The 23,070-nt window shown below is 41.1% G+C and overlaps 1 protein-coding gene across 1 annotated transcript in view; it reads right to left on the bottom strand.

The window, feature by feature from the left end:
* Nucleotides 1-12,160, bottom strand: part of plod2 (procollagen-lysine, 2-oxoglutarate 5-dioxygenase 2) — a 146,688-nt gene extending 134,528 nt beyond the window's left edge. Inside the window, exon 1 of the mRNA XM_060922536.1 lies at nt 11,812-12,160. Coding sequence (XP_060778519.1) covers nt 11,812-11,896 — 85 coding nt within the window. The 5' untranslated portion in view covers nt 11,897-12,160. The remainder of the gene's footprint in view (nt 1-11,811) is intronic.
* Nucleotides 12,161-23,070: the final 10,910 nt, after the last annotated feature.

Below are 23,070 nucleotides of genomic sequence, written 5' to 3'. Positions count from 1 at the left end.
CATACAGGGCCTAATGGTTAGAGAAGCAGCTTTGGGACCAAAAGGTCACTGGTTCAATTTCCTGGACCACCAGGAATGGCAGAAGGGCTCTTGATAAAGGTACGTAACCCCCCAACTGCTCCGCAGGCTGCTCTGGTTATGTTGTGCATTGCTCTGGATAAGAGTGTCTGCTAAATGCCTGTGATATAATGCATCATTGTGTTTGGTGGCTGATTCAGGAATGACCAAAGAATATTTCATATCTTAGAATATTCCACCAAGATACAGCAACAAAATTCATCTCTATGGGAGCAAAAGTGGAACAGTTCCAGTCTCAAAAGTGGGCATGTTGCCTTACTTTACAAACAAAATACTGCTGAGGAGGTTGAGAAGCCATTCGTAAATAAATCTTCCATATAGCTGCTATATATATCCTGAAACAAAGTCAATTTTTCCGAAAACAATTCACTGCAGAAATACAGTACTGTTGTGGTCTCATGGTGATCATAGGTACCTGGGAATATGCTATAAATTCTGCCAAATACCATTAACCCTCCCGAAAAGGAATAATGGCCAATGTTTTCGTGAACTCCGTGGACCTTCTCATTGACTTGAATGGAGCTCTAAATTATTTTGATCTACATAAAGGAAGATCAGTCCCTCCTCCCACTTCCAAAAGCATACATATCAACCTATACGGAATGTCCGTATTTTATACGGATTTGATTCAATAAACGTAGTATATGGGCGTATAAATAAAGTTATACGGATTCTTTAAAAAAACTTCAATATTTATTTAGAGCTATAATCAATTCCCACGATGATCAAAGAGCACATAACATTTACAAACATACTGTACACCACAGACAGCCAGTAAAGAGTCTTATGAAATCGCGTGTTATCTTGTGGTAGCGAGACTTCGTTCCACTTTTGATCATGCGCACACCGCATTGCGAGAATCCCGCCAACCGGGAAGTCATAGACATATAAACATAGACGCCGCCTTCTGCGTAGAATCATACGTCATCCTTGCCACCATATTGGATGTGGCAAAGTGGAGATTCTTCAACCGTCTCTGGTATAGCGTCTAGACAGTAGCCGAGAATAAAGATGCCTCATTCATGTGCTGCGTTTAACTGTACCAACAGGTTTACCGTCCAAACGAGATCACATGGGATTACCTTTCACAGGTGAGACTGGAAAAATACTTTTCATTGTATTTGGTCATTATAACGTAATTTTACGAACAGATTTTTCTGCCTTTGTGGCTAATATGAAGTCTCATGCATAATAGCCGCTCAGTGAAACCTGTCTCCAAACAACGAAGTATTTCCTTCGTAACTACGCTGATAACACTTTGTGTTTTTGTCAAACATTGGAGCTTTGTGTTCATTCTGAAGGTTTATTGTTATTAATACTGAATAAAAAGTAACTGGGATATATCATTGTTAATTATCATTCAAATTTTAGGTAAATTATTTTAATTTGCATCTTATACGGATTTTATAAGGGAAATACGGATTTTGGAGGTTGGTTATACAGGTTTGATTGACCAAAGGTTGACATGTATGCAAAAGTCAAATGCGGAAGTGGACATATGTTTACAGCTCTTGTTCTTCCTCAGTTCTCTCTGGACTGACTGTTTATAGCTGCTATAACATACGTGATAACAGGAACTTGTTTTACAGACATTCCACAACAGTACATGTGACTATTAACAGATAGAAAAATCTGATGTCTGATTCTATAATTAATAAAAATTGTAATCAGCTTTGTGTCAGGCTGCAGCAGTCCACCAGTGATTAATTTCATATAACATGACATTCTGTGTATGTTTTATTCCTACATAGTCAATGCAGTGGTAAGGCTTTCCAGTAAGATCCCATTCATTATTAAATTACAAATATTAGTTAACAATATAACTAACTTCATTTAAAAATTGAATGAAACCAAAATTGTGCAGTTGGATTTCTATCAAATTCATTTGAATGAAAAGGTTTGAAACCTAAACCAACCTGTAACCCTATTCATAACACAATTATTATTATTATTATTATTATTATTATTATTATTATGGTAATGAAATCATGTTTCATCATCATCATCATCATCATCTTCTTCTTCTTCTTCCCCCTTGTTCAGCACTGTTGCCAGATCAGAGTCCATATGGACCCTATTGTTCCACATGTCATTAACTGGAGCATAGTTTTACGCTAGATGCCCTTCCTGCCACAACCCTCCCGTTTCTGGACTTGGGAAACAACCATTCACACCTATGGACAATTTAGAGTGGCCAGTTAACAGAACTGCATGTCTTTGGACTGTGGAGGAAACCAGAGCACCTGGAGGAAGCCCACGGAGACACGAGGAGAACATGCAAACTCCACACAGAAAGTCCCCCTTAGCCACTAGGCTCAAACCCAGAACCTTCTTGCTGTGAGGCGACAGTGCTCACCACTATACCACTGTGCCACCCAACGAGATCATGTTTAACATTAACAAATTATTAGCCAATTATGACCTACTGTATCAAGGTTCTTTCACAGAAAAGGTGATAGCCAGAATATATTTTATTCTAATATGAAAAATGTAATAGCATGTGTGATGTGTACACTAAACATAAAAATGCTCTCACCAGTACTCACTAGTACTGACGAAGAAGCTTAGCTTGCTCTCTAGATTAGAGTGGTCTTTATAATCAGTCATGCAAATGAAATAAAGAGGTTGTTTGTCTCTACTGTATCAGTGGAGGCAGAAAATCGAATGAATTTGAGCTGCTTGTTTGCCGTGACTGTACGCAGCCACAGGTAAAGTGGGATGTCACATCACATACTGGTGAATGTCCCAAAAATAGGCAACCTTTTTATTTTTCATTACAATGTTGGAATATTGGTGATAAGCAATTTTATACAACACATCAAATTTTCTTATACAGTATTTACTTAGTAACAAGATTAATTTTTCATCAGGACTGATGGGATCAATGATTTTTGAGTTAGAACTTTTTTTTTCTTCTAATATTTAGCTATCCTGTGCTCTCCTCACATTTAGGCAGTTTTAATAAAATATCTGCTCAGGGGTCAAACTCTGATTGATCTCTGTGATACCACAGATTCTGTAACTGAAGAAAAAGTGCAGCACCAAAATCCAACTAAGAGACTGAGACATAAGTATGAGCAGAAATGTGTAATGATAATACTTGAAATATATCACCAACCATACAGAGATCAATGTCATGAATACACCAAGGCATTAAATTCTGCTAAGACAGCCTATTCCAAATCCATCCATCCATTATCTGTAACCACTTATCCTGTGCAGGGTCACAGGCAAGCTGGAGCCTATCCCAGCTGACTATGGGTGAAAGGCGGGGTACACCCTGGACAAGTTGCCAGGTCTTCGCAGGGTCGACACAGAGGCAAACAACCATTCATATTCACACCTACGGTCAATTTAGAGCCACCAGTTAGCCTAACCTGCATGCCTTTGGACTGTGGGGGAAACTGGAGCACCCGGAGGAAACCCATGCAGACACGGGGAGAACATGCAAACTCCGCACAGAAAGCCCTTCATCAGCCACTGGGCTCAAATACAGGACCTTCTTGCTGTGAGGCAAGAGTGCTAACCACTATATCACCATGCTACCCCTATTCCAAATCAAAAATAGTAAAGTCTGATCTAAACAAGCTATTTTCTTTGCTCAATGGTCTGTTTAAGGTGAAGTCAACTCCTGTGTTCAAGTCAAGTCAAAGTCCCTTCCACGCCAGAATCTGGTCTTCCCAGGCACTCTCCTATCCCAGTACTAACCAGCTCTTTGAAGCCCGTGGGTGCGGCGCTGATCTCTGTTTCTGTAACCCTCTGCCTCTTGCCTATACAGCTAAGGTTACAGTGGAGGCCTAGTCCTCTGGTAACTGCAAGAGTTTGACTTCTCTACTCACATCTGTATTGCACTGTACCTTGCCAGATGGCAGTAGGTACCATTTTTATGATGGTCTTTGGTACTACCCAACCATGAGTAGAACTTGCAATCTCCCGGTCAAGAGGTGGACATGCTAACCACTAGGGCAGCTCGCAGTCCAACTCCTGTGTTACCATCACATAAATCAACACTGTCACTGGCTGAGGACTTTAATAGCTATTTATCCTCCAAGATACAAATGTTAAGAGATGACCTGAAGAGTTCTCAAATGTCAACTTTGCAACTCTTTGTCACTATAGCAGATTAGTCTCGAAGCAAAACCTCATTTAGTGAATTTGCTGTAGTTTCTAAAGACTCCATCAAGGAAGTTATAAAACAGTCAAAATCTAAGACGTGTATACTTGACCCAGTACCTACACAAGCCCTCAAGCAACTTGCTAATGTTCTTTCAAGACCATTTACGCAACTCATAAATGCCTCTCTCTCTTCAGGAATATTTCCAACATCTCTCAAGAAAGGCATCATCACACCATATTTTAAATGGAAAGCTGGAAATATGATGAATTTAAGAGCTATCGCCCCATCACCAACCTTGCTTTTGTTTCTAAGACACTTGAGCGTGTTGCTGCCACCCAAATAATGAACAATCTCATTGAAAATCACCTTCTGGAAAAGTTTCATTCTGCCTATAGAGCACAGAAACTGCTCTTTTTTGCGTCTTCAATGATATTTTATCAGCCACTGATAAACATCGGGAAATCATCTTGGTTTTACTGGATCTGTCATCGGCACTCCTAAAGCCTTATTATTATTATTATTATTATTATTATTATCATCATCATCTAATGGGACAAGGAGTTTCTACTTGGCTGATAAAGCTGAAATAACTGTTTCACTAGCATCAAAATAGCACATGCATTTGTTTTGCCACATTCTAAGATTGATAGGTTAATGTTAACCATTTTTGACTGCTTGCTACGATGATACTTGAGACATCTGAAAATTATGCTCTTCTGCTTGAACTCATCTCATCTCATTATCTCTAGCCGCTTTATCCTGTTCTACAGGGTCGCAGGCAAGCTGGAGCCTATCCCAGCTGACTACGGGCGAAAGGCGGGGTACACCCTGGACAAGTTGCCAAGTCATCACAGGGCTGACACATAGACACAGACAACCATTCACACCTACGGTCAATTTAGAGTCACCAGTTAACCTAACCTGCATGTCTTTGGACTGTGGGGGAAACCGGAGCACCCGGAGGAAACCCACGCGGACACGGGGAGAACATGCAAACTCCACACAGAAAAGCCCTCGCCGGCCACGGGGCTCAAACTCGGACCTTCTTGCTGTGAGGCGACAGCGCTAAGCACTACACCACTGTGCCGCCCCTCTGCTTGAACTTAAAGCATGAAAGTCATGTCAGACTAAAAAAGGTCAGAAAGGCAATTAATTGAAGACTAAAGGACGTATGTTTGCATCTGGTAGTGGCTACTTTTGGTTCACACGGACTTTGACCTGTGAATTCATGAACTTTGCTCTTGTATGGCAAATAGAAAAAAAAAGTACGTGGGACTGAGGTCCATTAGGTCCATAAAAATGGAGGAACTGCATGGTCTGAAATAACTAACACCACAACACAGCAAGCGACTTTTGGCTTGCTATTTTCTTATTATTGAAAAATTGGCTCACATCTGAAAATAACAGCTCTCTCATCCATCATCATCTCTCTCTCTCTCTCTCACTCCCTGCTAGGATATTTTCTGAGCAGTTTTTTTGAGGGAACACTAAACTAAATGGAGGAGCTGCATTGGTACGGATTTGATTTTCAAAGCACCATAAGCAATGCCATTTTAAACATTATGAACAAGTTTTTTGAAAGTGCTGAAAATATTTATTATTTATGTACATTTAAAATAATTATTTCTGTCCACACATACTCTCTGAACATGAGTATAGAGCAACATTCAGAAGAGCACTGAGCAGGGACTGTTTTTGGAAAATCTGAGCATTCTATCCAGAACGGGATAGACAGACAGACAGTGCAGATGAGAACTAAGAAACAAAACAGACGGCCAAGAGTAGAGAATCATAGCCCTACACCTCATCCATCCTCGACCGTTGGCTCACGTCCATCATGAGAAAGATGAGCAAGCAGCTTATTACTCTATAACCCGGAGTCATGTGATGGTTTGTATAGAATTCCATAGAAACAGCAAACACTGGGAAGCTGTACTAAAGCCCTTTACTCAAACACAGGCCTCTTCAATAAAGGACGTGGCAACCCACCACCCCGTTCCTCCCGAAGCCCAATTGGAGGGTTCAGCTAGCCAGCAGCCGCAGCTTACTGAGGCCAGAGTGTTATATTCTGGCTCTGCTCTCTGCTGTGTAGACATATGGTTTATTGCAATCTGTAAATTCTATGAAGATTCCTCTGAAAAGATGTGAACATACAGAGGGACAGGAATGTTCAGCATTCCCGTGGTGATAAGGTCAGGATCAGGTCCTGAGCCCTTAGCAGTGTTTTGATTTTTCAGACTTTGCAGGGCAATATGATGCAGATGATAATGTCATAGATTTAGTGATGGCTGGATCGATCAATCTATCTATCAATATCTCAGCAAAGAAACTATTAGGGTTGAGCAATGCCTTACATCACAAAGTCTCATCAACGGCTGCATTTTTAATTGTTTCCAAAGTCCATAATGCTTCTACTGGGTTCATGACATGATTAATTTGAATACCAAACATGGTAAACAGAAAGAAAAAAAAAGTTGTAACCCAAATCTTGTACTTTCATGACACAATGTTTACATGGTCTACCATCTTTTAGCAACCAACCAGGAATTATAAATACTTAGACATGTTAACTGAGTCTTTTCAAACTATTGTTCATGCTGTGTCACAGAAAGCCCTGTTTCACATGCATGACCTCACAGACTAGTGTCACTCTGATTGACAGGGTGGGGGTTGTATGCCCCTCCCATCCAGAGAGCATGGCCAGTTTTGCTTCCTGGCCAAGGATGGCTGTGGCATTGTTATTAATCAAACTCATCATCTTCTGGCAACAACAACAACAACAACAATAATAGAGAGAACGTGGGGCATGAGAACCACAACAATACCGGTGGTCATGGGTGTTCTTGGGCTCGTCAAGAAGGGGATGGAAAAAGTACACCAGTAAAATCCCCAGAAAGATCAGAATGGAAGAGCTTCAGAAGATCATCCTCCTTGAAACTGCTCACATACTCAGGAGGACCTCATCTCATCTCATTATCTCTAGCCGCTTTATCCTTCTACAGGGTCGCAGGCAAGCTGGAGCCTATCCCAGCTGACTACGGGCGAAAGGCGGGGTACACCCTGGACAAGTCGCCAGGTCATCACAGGGCTGACACATAGACACAGACAACCATTCACACTCACATTCACACCTACGGTCAATTTAGAGTCACTAGTTAACCTAACCTGCATGTCTTTGGACTGTGGGGGAAACCGGAGCACCCGGAGGAAACCCACGCGGACACGGGGAGAACATGCAAACTCCACACAGAAAGGCCCTCGCCGGCCCCGGGGCTCGAACCCAGGACCTTCTTGCTGTGAGGCGACAGCGCTAACCACTACACCACCGTGCCGCCATAATAATAATAATAAGTTAAATTTCTATAGTGCCTTTCACAATCCCAGGGTTGCTTTACAAGAGAGAGGGGAAAAAAGAGACTAAGCAGTAAAGCCTCGGTCACAACCGGCCATACGTGTTCCTACGGCCGGTCTACGTGCAAAAAACGCAAGAAACGCACGGAGGGCGTGCGTGAAACTCACGAGAGCGCGCGTGTGACGTGCTGATTTTCGAGCCATAGACTGGCCGCAGAGGTTCTTTGTCATGTCAAACAAACTCTACGGGCGCTTACATTTTTTTTCAGGTTGCAAGACAAACTTACAGCCAATGCGTGTCTTTCTCCATGAACAAAAAAAAAAACGCAGCGATTTGGGAAACGCCAAAAATCGCACGGCCAAAAAATCGTACGTCCGGTTGTGAACTAGGCTTAAGAGAGGAACAGAAATGTCCATGGAAGAGATAAGGCTTCAATTGAGACTTGAAAGTAGAGAAAAAAGCAGTCAAGGAGAGATCACAAAGTCATGGAGAGACAGAGGAAGGAATTCCAGAGTTTGGGGGCAATGGCACTGAAGGACCTGCCCCCTGTGGTGGAAAGTTTGGTGCATGGGACAGCAAGTAAGTTGTTGCTAAAAGGCTAGAAGACCTTAGTGAGTGATTGGGGGTGTAGGGGGTCAGTAATTCCCTAAGGGTATGGTCACACAACAGCTCATGATGCTTTGCAATGGGTCATCAATGAAAATGAGGCATTTTGGTGGCGATGCATGGCGATGTACAGGCGAGCTAAAATTTGTGGTCACACGCCAGGCAAACACTTGATGATGTCCTTTTGAGGAGATCTACCTGGCACTTTTCCTAGGAGGCATGCTTGAGGGTTTTGTACATATCAGCATCTGGCAGGAAAATGATCACTGATACCTTATTCAATAGATTTCAACAATGCGTGACATCTGCACCAAACAATCAGTGACGATCACAAATGCATCATCTAACCGTCACCAAACAGTTGCCAAATATTCATGAACCCTTCACCCAACCAACTGCAAACCTCACCAAAGGATCCCCGAACGTAAATGCTCTTTTCTTGAATATCTCATCTCATCTCATTATCTCTAGCCGCTTTATCCTTCTACAGGGTCGCAGGCAAGCTGGAGCCTATCCCAGCCGACTACGGGCGAAAGGCGGGGTACACCCTGGACAAGTCGCCAGGTCATCACAGGGCCGACACAGACACAGACAACCATTCACACTCACATTCACACCTACGGTCAATTTAGAGTCACCAGTTAACCTAACCTGCATGTCTTTGGACTGTGGGGGAAACCGGAGCACCCAGAGGAAACCCACGCAGACACGGGGAGAACATGCAAACTCCACACAGAAAGGCCCTCGCCGGCCCCGGGGCTCGAATCCGGACCTTCTTGCTGTGAGGCGACAGCGCTAACCACTACACCACCGTGCCACCCTTTCTTGAATATATTATAGCTTTTGTAAAGACTTTGTAGAAAGGTTGATGAAGAGTGAATTACAATTGCATGTACAATCGAGCCTAATGGTTAGAGAAGCAGCTTTGGGACCAAAAGGTCACCAGGTCAATTCCCTGGACCAGCAGGAACTGCTGAAGCGCCCTTGAGCAAGGTACCTAACCCTCAACTGCTGCTCTGGGTATGTTGTACTGTATGTCACTCTGGATAAGAGTGTCTGCTAAATGCCTGTAATGTTATATAATGGAGTGACAATAGAACAAATACTCTTCTGTTGCACCATTAAGGAGCTCTATATAGAGTATATATATATATATATATATATATATATATATATATATATATATATATATATATTTTTTTTTTTACAGCTTTACATGGCACTGTTATTCTTGGTGGCACAAACGTCCCAAATAATCTCTTAAAACATGGCTCAGTTTACTGATTCCTTATAACTTATCATTGACATTTGTTCATTTAGGAAGGAGCTCCATTAAATTAGATTGTATATCATTAGGCACTAAGATGCTACATTTAGTTCTCGGGTATGTTCATTATTTCAAGGACCCTCTTCCTCTGGTATGCATGTGGGTTCCTTAGATACAGTGATAAAATATAATTTCACTCCAGCTGGTGCGTAAAATAAACATTTAAATCTAGCCATGCGGTCATACATTTCACTTCAAATACTTCAAGGTAGACTGCCTTTCAGATTTTTCAAGTTTAGGTCATAAAAATAATTTTTCCCGACACCCAATTACTTTTGTTTAGTGGACCAAAAGCTACTGAATTCGAATCACAGACTTCCAATTTTATTATTATTTTTAATAGAACAATTAAAATAACGGGCAGCACAGTGGTGTAGTGGTTAGCGCTGTCGCCTCACAGCAAGAAGGTTCTGGGTTCGAGCCCCGTGGCCGGCGAGGGTCTTTCTGTGTGGAGTTTGCATGTTCTCCCCGTGTCCACGTGGGTTTCCTCCGGGTGCTCCGGTTTCCCCCACAGTCCAAAGACATGCAGGTTAGGTTAACTAGTGACTCTAAATTGACCGTAGGTGTGAATGTGAGTGTGAATGGTTGTCTGTGTCTATGTATCAGCCCTGTGATGACCTGGCAACTTGTCCAGGGTGTACCCCGCCTTTCGCCTGTAGTCAGCTGGGATAGGCTCCAGCTTGCCTGCGACCCTGTAGAACAGGATAAAGCGGCTACAGATAATGAGATGAGATGAGAATTAAAATAACAATTTAGGGCCACATGGCCCTAAATTCTCCACTATTTTTCCCACTTCACCATGACCCAATTCAAGCTACTACGTCATGCATCACGTGGTGGGCTTTCCCCGTTTGCACAAGGCATTATGGGATACAAATTTGAAATAGGAGAGAAAATGGAGGACGCAAATGAAACGTGAAAGACCGACTACAGTAACAGAAAGCGAGAAGACGTTATGTTCTGAAGGAAAGGAAACGCAGGACCAAACTAATAAATATCGGCGGTCAGCAAGCACCTCGGTGTGATCAGCTGTTCATTTAGCGACAGAATGATGGAACTATCAGTGCACGCTCAAAGAGAAACCTATAAATGGCAGTAATGCAAAACTGGATGCCAGTTGCCGTAAAACCCAAAAGAAGAAGAAGAAGGTAAACCTGCGCATGCGCACATGGACTTCCTCTGTCTGCTCGACTGCGCAAAGCAAGCAATTTCATGCACATTATTTACTCAGGAATCCCCTCACATTAAATAACTTCCCAACCACAGAATGGCCTGATTTTTTTTTTTTGAGATATTACAGAAATAAACATATATCACAAGGACCAAATTTCAGCGGGAACTAAATTTCACCGATTTTATGAAATCGAAAGGCCGTCTAGCTTTAAGTCATATTAGTCATGCCCAAAAGTATGCAAGCCATTGAAAAGCACAGTGTTGTCCGTGTTGAAAACCCACTGCACACATGGTAAACGTCTTCATCTGTCAAACATAGCAATCAAGCATCGTTTGCTCCAACATAAGGCACTGTTTTTGAGGTGTTCAGCCATAGGTTTAACACAATTCTCTTCTGTTCAACCCAGGTGTGTTTAGTTAAGTAGAGACATTTGAAAAAACAAATACGTTTACAAAGTGATGATATGTTTAAATGTTATGCCCTAAATATAACAGATTGGCTCCAGCTGAGTCTGTAGGTTCGACTTGGATCATATCCACACACTCTGGTCTGGTTTTCTCCTTTTCAGAGAAGTGTGTTGTCCAGGACAGAGCAAAGAATGAAATTTTCACTTAATAAAATGAATACAATTTTACAGTGTGTTAGAAATCGAGTGCTATTAAGGAGAAGTTTGGGGGATTTCTATCTATAGTAATCAAACCTACGCCTTTTATTGTCTTGACTTGTTATTGCTGATGAATATTTAAAGCAAAAAAAGGAATTAATCTTTTAATCAGATCAATGCTCTACAGTTATTTTATATTATGAAGGGTTGTTTTTGTTTTTTTTTTGCACCTGATAATTTCAACTTTACCCTCATACACTTCTCCATTGTATGATTTATTCTAAGAGCAACACAACATTTGACATTTTGAGACATTTCAAGCCCCGGGCATTGAAATAATAGCTTGACACTTTCTACACTCAAACACACACCCCAGACACCCAGGTCATTTTGGATCTGTGACGTTTACGATGTGAGCACAGAAACCGTGACTTGGAGGAAGATGAACCTGTGATGTTGAGGAAAATTCCATAAAACCTCCAGGACACACAGGACCTTGGATAAAACAATGTTTTAAAACAGTACTGTTAAAAAAATATATTTTTTTTCTTACCTAACGGGATTTGTTCGCGGGCACATTGCGCCCAGCCAAGCAGCAGTGCAAGGGAGAGCGCATACATTCCTGGCACGAACACCATGATCAGGATAAGAAGAGAGGGTGCAAGAACAAGCCCAGCAGCTAGAGAACAGGATGAGAAAACAAGCACAAGTCCGCCCAGTCAGTCTGAGCACTTTTTCCTTTTCCTTTTTTTTTTCCTCCTGTTTGGCTCAGCAGTGCGGGTCAGTGCGCACCCAGTCCATGCAGTCCCACAGGAGTCCCACAGTCCTGGAGCAGAGAAGAGAGACAACACACTCCGAACACACACATACATACAGAGCTGGAAACGAGGTGCACCTACCGGTACAGAGGGGCAGGGAGTGAGAAAGAGGGGAGTAGATCCAGTGCGCAAAAGGCGGAGTGATTCCTTTGACCCATTACACAGCAAACCCCCTCCTCCCTAACACACACGAGAGAGAGAGAGAGAGAGAGAGAGAGAGACCAGACAACAAGGCCAGATCCAGCGTAGAAACATTATCCTATTCCTGATATAGTATATATACTGTAATCCAAGTTTCCACATATAGAATCCAACTCAATGATTCAAACCATATCATCTGAACAGAATTTCTTCCAGTTTTACAATTCAGGATTCTGATCGGTCAGAGGGTGTTGGTTAATGGTGCAAACAGAACTCCCTTAACCTCAACATTGCCAAGACAAAGGAACTGGTTGTTGACTTTTGTTTAAAAAAAAAAACCTTCCCAGTGTTCCCACTCTGTCAGTCAGCAACCAGCAAATAGATAGGGTCGAGTCATATAGATACCTTGGGACAATAATTGATCACAGACTTAAACAAAATCATAACACTGAGCAGTAAAATATTTGTATTGGTGCAGGCACGGGCGATTGCTCTAAAACAACGAGGGAGGCTCAGCCTCCTCTAAAAATGACGAACATCGTGTAGGATGAATTGCGCTAGGCTTATGTTATAGCCGACCTTATAACATTGCTATTTCAGATCCAGAATCATAGAAATATATGTGCTCAACCCAACTACAGTGCAAAATCATTCCGTTATAACTTTCCCCAGTTCGCCTAATGTGTGCGTGAGTTTTTCCCCCTCGTGACAATGCGATGCAGCCCAGCCTCAGTGGACTTCAGTGGCATTTGGGAGCTATGCGCTTTTCAATCTCAAAATGCAAGACGGTTATTGGACAAATACTGCGAAAACGCCCGCCCACGGACTCCGAGCCTCACAGTGGGATGGACATGGCAAAGCTTTCCGCGAGGAGACTGGTGATTGGTGAAAGCGGCCGGATATTTTATTTGATTGACAGCTCGTTTCAAATATAGACAGGCAGCAGTGAATTTCAGTTCAGTCCCATGCGGATTCGCAAGTGCTGTGGTGTATTGTAAGAGATCAGCTTACATTTCGATTTCATTCATTACATACGGTTCCTACCAGCTTTTTTAGTTTGTATATATTTTCATTGTAAATAAAGTGTAAATATAGTGTTGTCAAGTTTGCTATCTTAGTTCCAGAAATTTCGTTTATTTGAGTGACTGAACTTGAACTTGAGGGGGCTAGTCAGCTAGCAAGAAAGCTGCGCACGGATGCCAAGCATTGCTGATTTAATTTTGGCGAAGCCATTTGCCAGTCTTCCTTTCGAGGAAAAAATTAAAATTAAAGAGCAGGGTAGACCAACGCCTCAAATTGACTTGGCGAAAAAGGTAGGGAATAATACTCGTTCCTTTCAGCTCTCCTGGTACGAGAAAGTGAATTGGCTAACAGCAAGTGACCCACATCAACAACAGTAAATAGGCTACTTTAGTAATATGTCATGGACGGACCAAAAATATAGAATCTATTTAAAATGTTTATGCTGAGTATATTATATTAGAATATATATTTTTCTGGATATGAATTAAACACAGCTACAATTTGGAAAACATTTTTAAACAAAAACACAGCCGAGAACATTTCACACTACAGACCTGGATTAAAAGTGAAGGGTTATCAAAATTGTCAATAAAACATTTCTCAGTCAAAATAAGTAAAATATAGGGAAAGTGTCATTGAATGAAATGTGTGGCACCCAGCTCTATGTTTGGCTCCCCAAAGTCAGTGTTTGTGCCTATTCCTATTCCAGAACACTCTGCTGTTACTGCTGAGGTTCCTGACAAAGAGCTGCTTTCAATAATGATCCATTTTTAAACAACATGCCATAATTTTAAAATATAAAATGTTAAAATATACCCCCCCAACACCACCATCATGTATATTGGACAGTAGGCTAATGGGCCAAAAGAACCTGTTATTTCACAGTTTGTGACCCTGCCAACAATCAGCCAGATCAGAGGCGAGTATGGGCAAAATTGATGTTTTTTTCTTTTTTCTTTTAAAATCTGGAAATATCGTAACCGACCAGCCTCCCCTGTTTGAAAGACTACCAGCCACCACTGGGTGCAGGAACCACTTATCAGCATCTACGATGGAAGGACTAAATTAAAAGGAACACAAATAACCTTGGACACTACACACACACTGCACAGTCAATACTGTCTTTTACCTTCAGGACAGAGATACAGATCCCTCACCTTCAGGACTAAGAGAGCCATGTCAAGTTTTGTGCCTACATCCATTACACTTATGAATGGTTGAAAACCTTTTTGGTGGCACGGTGGCGTAGTGGTTAGCGCTGTTGCCTCACAGCAAGAAGGTTCTGGGTTCGAGCCCCGTGGCCGGCGAGGGCCTTTCTGTGTGGAGTTTTTATGTTCTCCCTGTGTCTGCATGGGTTTCCTCCGGGTGCTCCGGTTTCCCCCACAGTCCAAAGACATGCAGGTTAGGTTAACTGGTGGCTCTAAATTGACCGTAGGTGTGAGTGTGAATGGTTGTCTGTGTCTATGTGTCAGCCCTGTGATGACCTGGCGACTTGTCCAGGGTGTACCCCGCCTCTCACCCATAGTCAGCTGGGATATGCTCCAGCTTGCCTGCGACCCTGAACAAGATAAGCAGTTACGGATAATGAATGGATGAATTTCCAATAACAGCAGCTCTGACAATAGTCTCAACTGTAATTCAAACCACAAGTTTACATTCTTATCCCTTATCCAATACCAATAATAAAGAAACATCATGCAATAATTATTGAAATGTCAAAGTTTTCTATAATTTAACACTTATCGAAAGAGTTTCCAATGCCAATACTTTGTCACTTAGTCACACAGTAAGTTTATCAGGACAGAAATCTTTGTGAAATCTAGAAGATGGGGGAAAAAAGAGGCTGACGAGGAAATGACTGTTTATAGCTGCTTTAAGCAATAATAGGAACAAGTCATTTCCCAGACATTCTACAACATTAATTTAATGGTAACTATAAATGGATAAAAAGTATAATGTAGGGTGGCACGGTGGTGTAGTGGTGTCGCCTCACAGCAAGAAGGTTCTGCATTCGAGCCCCGGGGCCGGCGAGGGCCTTTCTGTGTGGAGTTTTTATGTTCTCCCTGTATCTGCATGGGTTTCCTCCGGGTGCTCCGGTTTCCCCCACAGTCCAAAGACATGCAGGTTAGGTTAACTGGTGACTCTAAATTGACCGTAGGTGTGAATGTGAGTGTGAATGGTTGTCTGTGTCTATGTGTCAGCCCTGTGATGACCTGGTGACTTGTCCAGGGTGTACCCCGCCTCTCACCCATAGTCAGCTGGGATAGGCTCCAGCTTGCCTGCGACCCTGAACAAGATAAGCAGTTACGGATAATGAATGGATGAATTTCCAATAACAGCAGCTCTGACAATAGTCTCAACTGTAATTCAAACCACAAGTTTACATTCTTATCCCTTATCCAATACCAATAATAAAGAAACATCATGCAATAATTATTGAAATGTCAAAGTTTTCTATAATTTAACACTTATCGAAAGAGTTTCCAATGCCAATACTTTGTCACTTAGTCACACAGTAAGTTTATCAGGACAGAAATCTTTGTGAAATCTAGAAGATGGGGGAAAAAAGAGGCTGACGAGGAAATGACTGTTTATAGCTGCTTTAAGCAATAATAGGAACAAGTCATTTCCCAGACATTCTACAACATTAATTTAACGGTAACTATAAATGGATAAAAAGTATAATGTGCTGTGTTTCATTAATAAAAAATGTAATTGGCAAATTGCTGTGAGGACTAAAACAGTTAATTTTTTGTTACTTATAAAGTAATCAGCTACTTTGGGTTTAAATACAGATACAGAAAGATGGAGCGCAAAACAGATGAATTTCCTCCCATTAAACAGCACATCCTTCTTTTTTTTATTTTGCATACTTTTTTCTTGTACTACCAGTCAATTCCTACCATTGTAAGAAATAATAATAATAATAATAATAATAATAATAATAATAATAATACAGACCTTCTGGCTTTGCTTTACGGACAATCTGGGCGTTTCCAGACTCCCCACCAAGACCCATGACGTTAAAGCCCTGTGGTAGCTGCCAGACATGGGAGTTATATCCCTTTACTCATCTCAGTGTTTGTGATGGGTGTTTGTTCCAGCTGCAAAAACAAATGAGCTGGAGCATGCTCGTTTGCACAGTAAGAGTGAATTCCTGTGTTTATTCAACAGTTTAGGCACAACTTCAAGACTCAGAGTCACTGATCTATGTAGATATAGTTACAGGTCAAAAAAATTTCAATCTCGGTGATTTATTTTGACCTACGGTAGGTTACATTTTTTTAACCTTGTTCATAATTTCCAACCTCTAAAATTTTTGGATTATCTAAGATTCTTAAAAGGGATTTTCCATGACTTCTTTTTTCCATCCACTTCCTCTCTGTCTACACCTACCTAGTATTTCCTCTTGGTTGTCTCATCTCATTATCTCTAGCCGCTTTATCCTGTTCTACAGGGTCGCAGGCAAGCTGGAGCCTATCCCAGCTGACTACGGGCGAAAGGCAGGGTACACCCTGGACAAGTCGCCAGGTCATCACAGGGCTGACACATAGACACAGACAACCATTCACACTCACATTCACACCTACGCTCAATTTAGAGTCACCAGTTAACCTAACCTGCATGTCTTTGGACTGTGGGGGAAACCGGAGCACCCGGAGGAAACCCACGCGGACACGGGGAGAACATGCAAACTCCACACAGAAAGGCCCTTGCCGGCCACGGGGGTCTGTCTACCTATTCCTATCTACCTAATTAGCATTTTTTCAAATATCTTTTATCATACTCAACCAGGATTCAAACTTGGAACCTTCTGATTCTTAACCCAACACCTTAAGCACTAGAAGAGCAATGATTGCAATGGAAGAAGTGATATATATATTGAAATTATTAATGAGTCCAGTCTTATTATGTCAGCAAGTTGTTCAAAATACAAAGTATTCCCAAATCCTAACCCTAAAACTAACCCCGAGGTACTTTATGTTTTATCATAAAATACAAAGTCTTCCTAAATCCTAGCCCTAAACCTAACTCCAAGGTACTTTATTATAAAATACAAATTCTTCCCAAATCCTAACCCTCAACTAAGCCTAAATATAGTAAGCCTCCTTGATACAAGTAGCACAATATGAACGGGGTTAAAAATTCTAACCTAGGTTGAAAAATTCCACCTGACCTACAGTTCTGACCTGTAACATTTTTATCTGTCATATCATAAACAGTGTTATAAAAATTGAACTCTCAACAAAATTATATTAGGTGTCAGATTCATGGTGGATGTACAAATTTAAAATTGTGCTGTCTGATTTTCAGAAATGTATTTGAAATATATTTCCTTTTAAAGCCTCAAAAGCGCAAACCACTCACTTTTTGTATATGAAGTTATCACTATGGTTAGAGTTAGTTTATAGTTGGGCTTTGGGTTCAAGTTAGGCTGAGAATTATGGAAATTTATACCACAGTGTTGTCAAATTCTCAAATTCTGATTGGTCAGAAGGTGTTAGTTAATTGCTAAAATGTTATGTCGTCCTGTGTAGGTCTGTATACTTTTACTATCTGTCCATGCAGTCCTTCACAGACTGGTGAACTCATTTCCATCTTTACTTCTGAGAGACTAAGCCTCTGTGAGATGCTTGTTTTATACCCAATCATGTTACTGATCATAGTTGTAGTTAGTTTTGTGTAGTCCCAAATAGTTCTGTGTTTAATGTAGCTCCATGATCCTGGAAGAACATTGTTTTGTCCCACTGTGACCTGTTGGCCTGTACTACCTCAATGACAATAAAGCCACTTGACTTGACTTGTTTCTTCAGCGGTAACCTCCAGGAGCTCTATGGATATTTTCTCTGAGGGGGATTAACACAGATGTTATCTAGTATGAGTAATGTCTACTGATTCTCAAGTTTCACCTTAGGGCTCTTTAGCCAATTCTCAGTTTTGTGAGACTTATCGGTGGAGATAAGCAACAGTGATGGATTTGTTTAATTTGGGAAAGAATGGACATGGTAGTTTTCAGAAATCTTTAGATTCCTTTTCAGTCTGAGGAGATTTAAGATTAAGCTCAACTGCACTTGTTAGAAGAAGAAGAAGAAGAAGAAGAAGAAGAATGGGGCATTTGGGCCTTTATTTGTCACATATGCATTACAGCACAGTAAAATTCTTTGTCTACATTTAACCCATCTGAAGCAGTGAACACACACACACACAGAGCAGTGGGCAGCTGCACTATAGTGCCCAGAGAACAATCAGGGGTTAGGTTAGGTGTCTTGCTCAAGGGCACATCAGCCATGAATATAGAGGGAATGGAAAGTGCCTTCATTCACTCTGCCCACCCACACGTTTTTTTTTTTTTTTCCCCTGCCGGTCCAGGGAATCAAACTGGCAACCTTTTGGTCCCATACCTGCTTCTCTCATCTTCAGGAAACAGATAACCTGTGAATTTCTACATAAATGAGCTATCAGTTTAATAGCTATAATGATATATTCATGATTACACTTTCAATTTCCTCAACTTTGTTGTGTGTGTACTTGTTTAATGAGACTGTTCATACATATTATTGGGTGGCATGGTGGTGCAGTGGTTAGCACTGTTGCCTCACAGCAAGAAGGTTGCAGGTTTGAGCTTCATGGCCAATAAGGGGCTTTTCTGTGTGGAATTTGCATGTTCTCCCCATGTCTGTATGGGTTTCCTCTGGGTGCTCTGGTTTCCCTCATAGTCCAAAGACATGTTGTTAGGCTAACTGGCTACTCTAAATCCTTGACTTGCAAGTGGCATCAAAGTAAAAGAGAACCCTGTACGGTATGTCGGCCATGTTGGTAGATATACAAATGTGGGGTCAAGTGACATTCCATACAAAACATAGTCACGCATGCGCAACACTCTTTGTTTTTCCACTGCTTAAGCATTCTTTTAGCTCTGCCATATCTTTGTGCTGTACATGGTCGTGGTCACAACAGTGCTCGTGACCATGGCACATCCAAAACAGCTTGTGTTTGCAGTAATCATTTTATCTCAGGTGAGATTCAAAAGCTTTCTCAATAATATCATAGAAGAATTTTATATCGTGTTGGTAGAATCTTGCTATAAAATGAGCATTCTCTTGTCGTGGTTCACTTGGTCATTGTTATAATTTTAACAAGCATATTACCATTTCGCTTCTAGGAGCACCAGCAAAATTATATGATAGAAATAATCCAGACTTGGCACCCATTCAGAAAATGGGCTATTCAAGGACAGACTTGATTCTTTGGCAGCCAAACCAGATAGAACATGATATCTGGGTACTTGATGGTCAGCAGGAGCGTCTTATCTTCAGAAAAATCTGACTTTTTTAAATAATACAGGTCAAAAAACACATATCTATCTTCTCTTTGTATCAAATCTTCGCTTGACCATTCAAATCATGGTAATACTGAGAAAATTCAGCTTTGTTTACAGACACGCTTTCAGCGGCTATCATCCTAGTTGCTTTGTATATCCACCATCATTGTGGACACTCATGGTGTAGCACATTTTGATCACGTGGTTGCAAGTAATCTATTGTCCATGACCAGAGGACTGGCTAGCCAGCTGTACTTAGCCAAGAAACCCTAGAAAAGGGGACCCAACCCAGAACACACTGGATGGGTGAAGAAGATATGTATTATTAAGGTTTAGATCAAGAAAAAGATCACATTTAGGAGTCATTAATGGAGCCAGATCATTTACATGAACCCACAAAGCTGGCCTAACACTTGCAAATTTGTAAAAATGTATACACCATAACATTAAAACCACTGACAGGTGAAGTGAATGGCATTGATTATTTCATTACAGTGGCAACTGTCAAGGGGTGGGCTATATTAGGCAGCAAGAGAACAGTCAGTTCTTGAAGTTGATGTGTTGGAAGCAGGAAAAATGGGCAAGCATAAGGATCTGAGTGACTTTGATAAGGGCCAAAATATGATGGCTAGATGACTGGATCTGATCATCTCCAAAATGACATATCTTGTGGGGTGTTCCCAGCATGCAGTGGTTAGTACCTACCAAAAGTGGTGCAAGGAAGGGCAACCAGTGAACCGGTGACAGGGTCATGTCAAGTCAAGTTTATTTGTATAGCACTTTTAACAATAAGCATTGATGCAAAGCAGCTTGACAGAATTTGAACGACTTAAAACACAAGCTACAGTAATTTTATCCCTAATCTATCCCCAATGAGCAAGCCTGTGGCAACAGTGGCAAGGAAAAACTCCCTCAGACGACATGAGGAAGAAACCTCGAGAGGAACCAGACTCAAAAGGGAACCCATCCTCATTTGGGCAACAACAGACAACATGACTATAACATTAACAGTTTTAACATGAAGTCAGTTTCGTTGATGTTATAACTCTTCATTGATGGAAATTTGAGTGCTAAACTGTTCATGACAACTGCAGTCCTAAAGTTAGCAAGTCAACTGTAGTCCTCAGTCATAAAAGCATTACTGTAAGTGTCCAGAGCGTCCTCCAGGTGTGACTTTCAACTGTCCACATGGGGCTGTCCTCCACAGGAGCAATGCGATCAGAGTCCAACCAGACACAAGGCACCGGGATGGATCAGGCAGGTCCGAGCAGAGGAGGTCAGCATCTCGATCCCAGGACCGACATGTAACTCAGAGGGACAGATTTGGGGGGGGGGGGGTGACAGGTGACCGGTGACAGGGTCATGGGTGTTGAAGGCTCATTGATTCGCATGGGCCACAAAGGCTAGCCCATATGGTCCAATCCCACAGAAGAGCTACTGTCACACAAACTGCTGAAAAATTTAATGCTGACACCTTTCTGTTTTAGCCAGCATTAACTTTTTCAGCAGTTTGTGCAACAGTAGCTCTTCTGTGGGATTGGACCATATGGGCTAGCCTCCATGCCCCATGTGGATCATAAGAATTAAAGTTATTGTTGGGAATAGGGGTGCTGATCATGTCCATTCTTTGTCTTATGGCTTTATTTATGAAATAATGCAAAATCCAACCATCCTCACTTATCTAAATATGGATATATTTCTTATGAAATCTCTTGGAGCCCGTGAACTTATCCACATTTTGTAGTGTTACATCCTGGAACAGAAATGGATATAATCTGGATTATATGCTATGCATCTTTAGCAATTACCCAATGATTTTGAAATGAGAGAATAGTTTATACATTTATTCACAAATTAACAAAAAAAATTAAAATAAAAAAATAATTTAAAAAGCATAGCCTTTGTAATTGCATAAGTATTCACCCCTGTTTGTGTGAAATTATTTCTGGTGCCAGTTCCCATCTGAATTCATATAATTATAACCCTGACGTCTGAAAATCTGTTTATGTGTTGCCCCTCTTAAAAGGAGGGGATCCTTCCATTCTTGACAATTACCACCCTATTTCAAAATTATCTGTGCTTGCTAAGATCTTAGAATCTTTAGTAAATTCTCAGCTTAAGGACTTTCTCCAGAGCCACAATATACTTAGCCTAACACAGTCAGGCTTTAGGGCCCAGTATAGTACCATTACTGCAGCCACTCTGGTACTCAATGACATCATCAATACTCTTGATGACATTGACTTGTCTAAGGCCTTTGACACAGTTGACCACCGTATTTTACTGAAACAACTACAGGACATTGGCTTGGGCGAAAAGGCTGTCAGTTGGTTTAATAACTATTTTACCAACAGATCTCAAATTGTCAAAGCTGATGGGTATAGTTCTGACTCCCTGAGAATTAAAAGAGGTGTCCCACAAGGGTCCATTCTAGGCCCGATCTTCTTTACTATTTATATAAATACCATTTCCTCTGCAGTAGAAAATGGCAAAATTCACTTGTATGCAGATGATACAGTTTTATATTGCATGGCACCGACTTTAGTTCAAGCTTGAAAATCTCTTCAACAGTGTTTCAATACATTGCAAGCCTCTTTTTCCAGTCTGAGATTAGTCTTAAATGCTAACAAAACTAAGGTTATGCATTTTACAAAATCTCGCTTTCTTCCCACCCCCACTTTACTAAACATCTCCACTCTGGAAGGGAAGTGTTTTGAGAAAGTCTTTGCCTATAAATATCTAGGTATTTGGTTTGATGAGAAGCTCACTTTTAAAGTCCACATTGAGAATCTGGTGTGGAAACTGAGAGTAAAACTTGGATTTTATTTTAGAAACAGGTCTTGCTTTACTCTTCAAGCTAGGAAGAAACTGTTCAATGCTACCTTCCTCCCAGTACTGGATTATGGGAATGTCATGTATATGCACACTGCCTCATCCACATTAAAAACACTTGACACAGTTTACCATGGTGCACTGTGTTTCATTTTAAATGCCAAATCACATATACATCACTGCCGTCTTTATGAGATGGCTGGTTTTAGCTCTCTGGCTCTGCGCAGATGGATTCACTGGCACATCTTCATCTATAAAGCAATTATTGGCAAATTGCCCAGTTACCTTATTAATCTTCTGACCTGGAAAAATAGCACATACAGTCTGCGTCCACGCTCAAATACTGAGCTTGGTAAAATGGCTTTCAATTATTCTGCTCCTTCATATTGGAACCTTCTTCAAAAAGACCTACACCTTAATGTATTTATTTCACTAGAGGACTTTAAACAGCTACTAAAAAACTTGAAATCAGACTGTTGCACATGTTTCCAATGACTTTTACTTATGTCCCCTTTCCCCATCAGATTTCTAATCAATTCAATGTTTTACTTTTCTCTGTTTTTTTTGTTCTTTGTTTGCACTGTCTACTATTTGTAGCTCCTTTTACTTCTTCTGTTTGTTTTGATGTTGTTCTGTATTGTATACTTTTTTAACAGTATGCATTTATATTGTCTAT

Source organism: Neoarius graeffei, chromosome 5 (genome assembly GCF_027579695.1).
Source record: "Neoarius graeffei isolate fNeoGra1 chromosome 5, fNeoGra1.pri, whole genome shotgun sequence".
NCBI lineage: Eukaryota > Metazoa > Chordata > Actinopteri > Siluriformes > Ariidae > Neoarius > Neoarius graeffei.
This window is presented reverse-complemented; position numbering and strand designations above follow the sequence as displayed.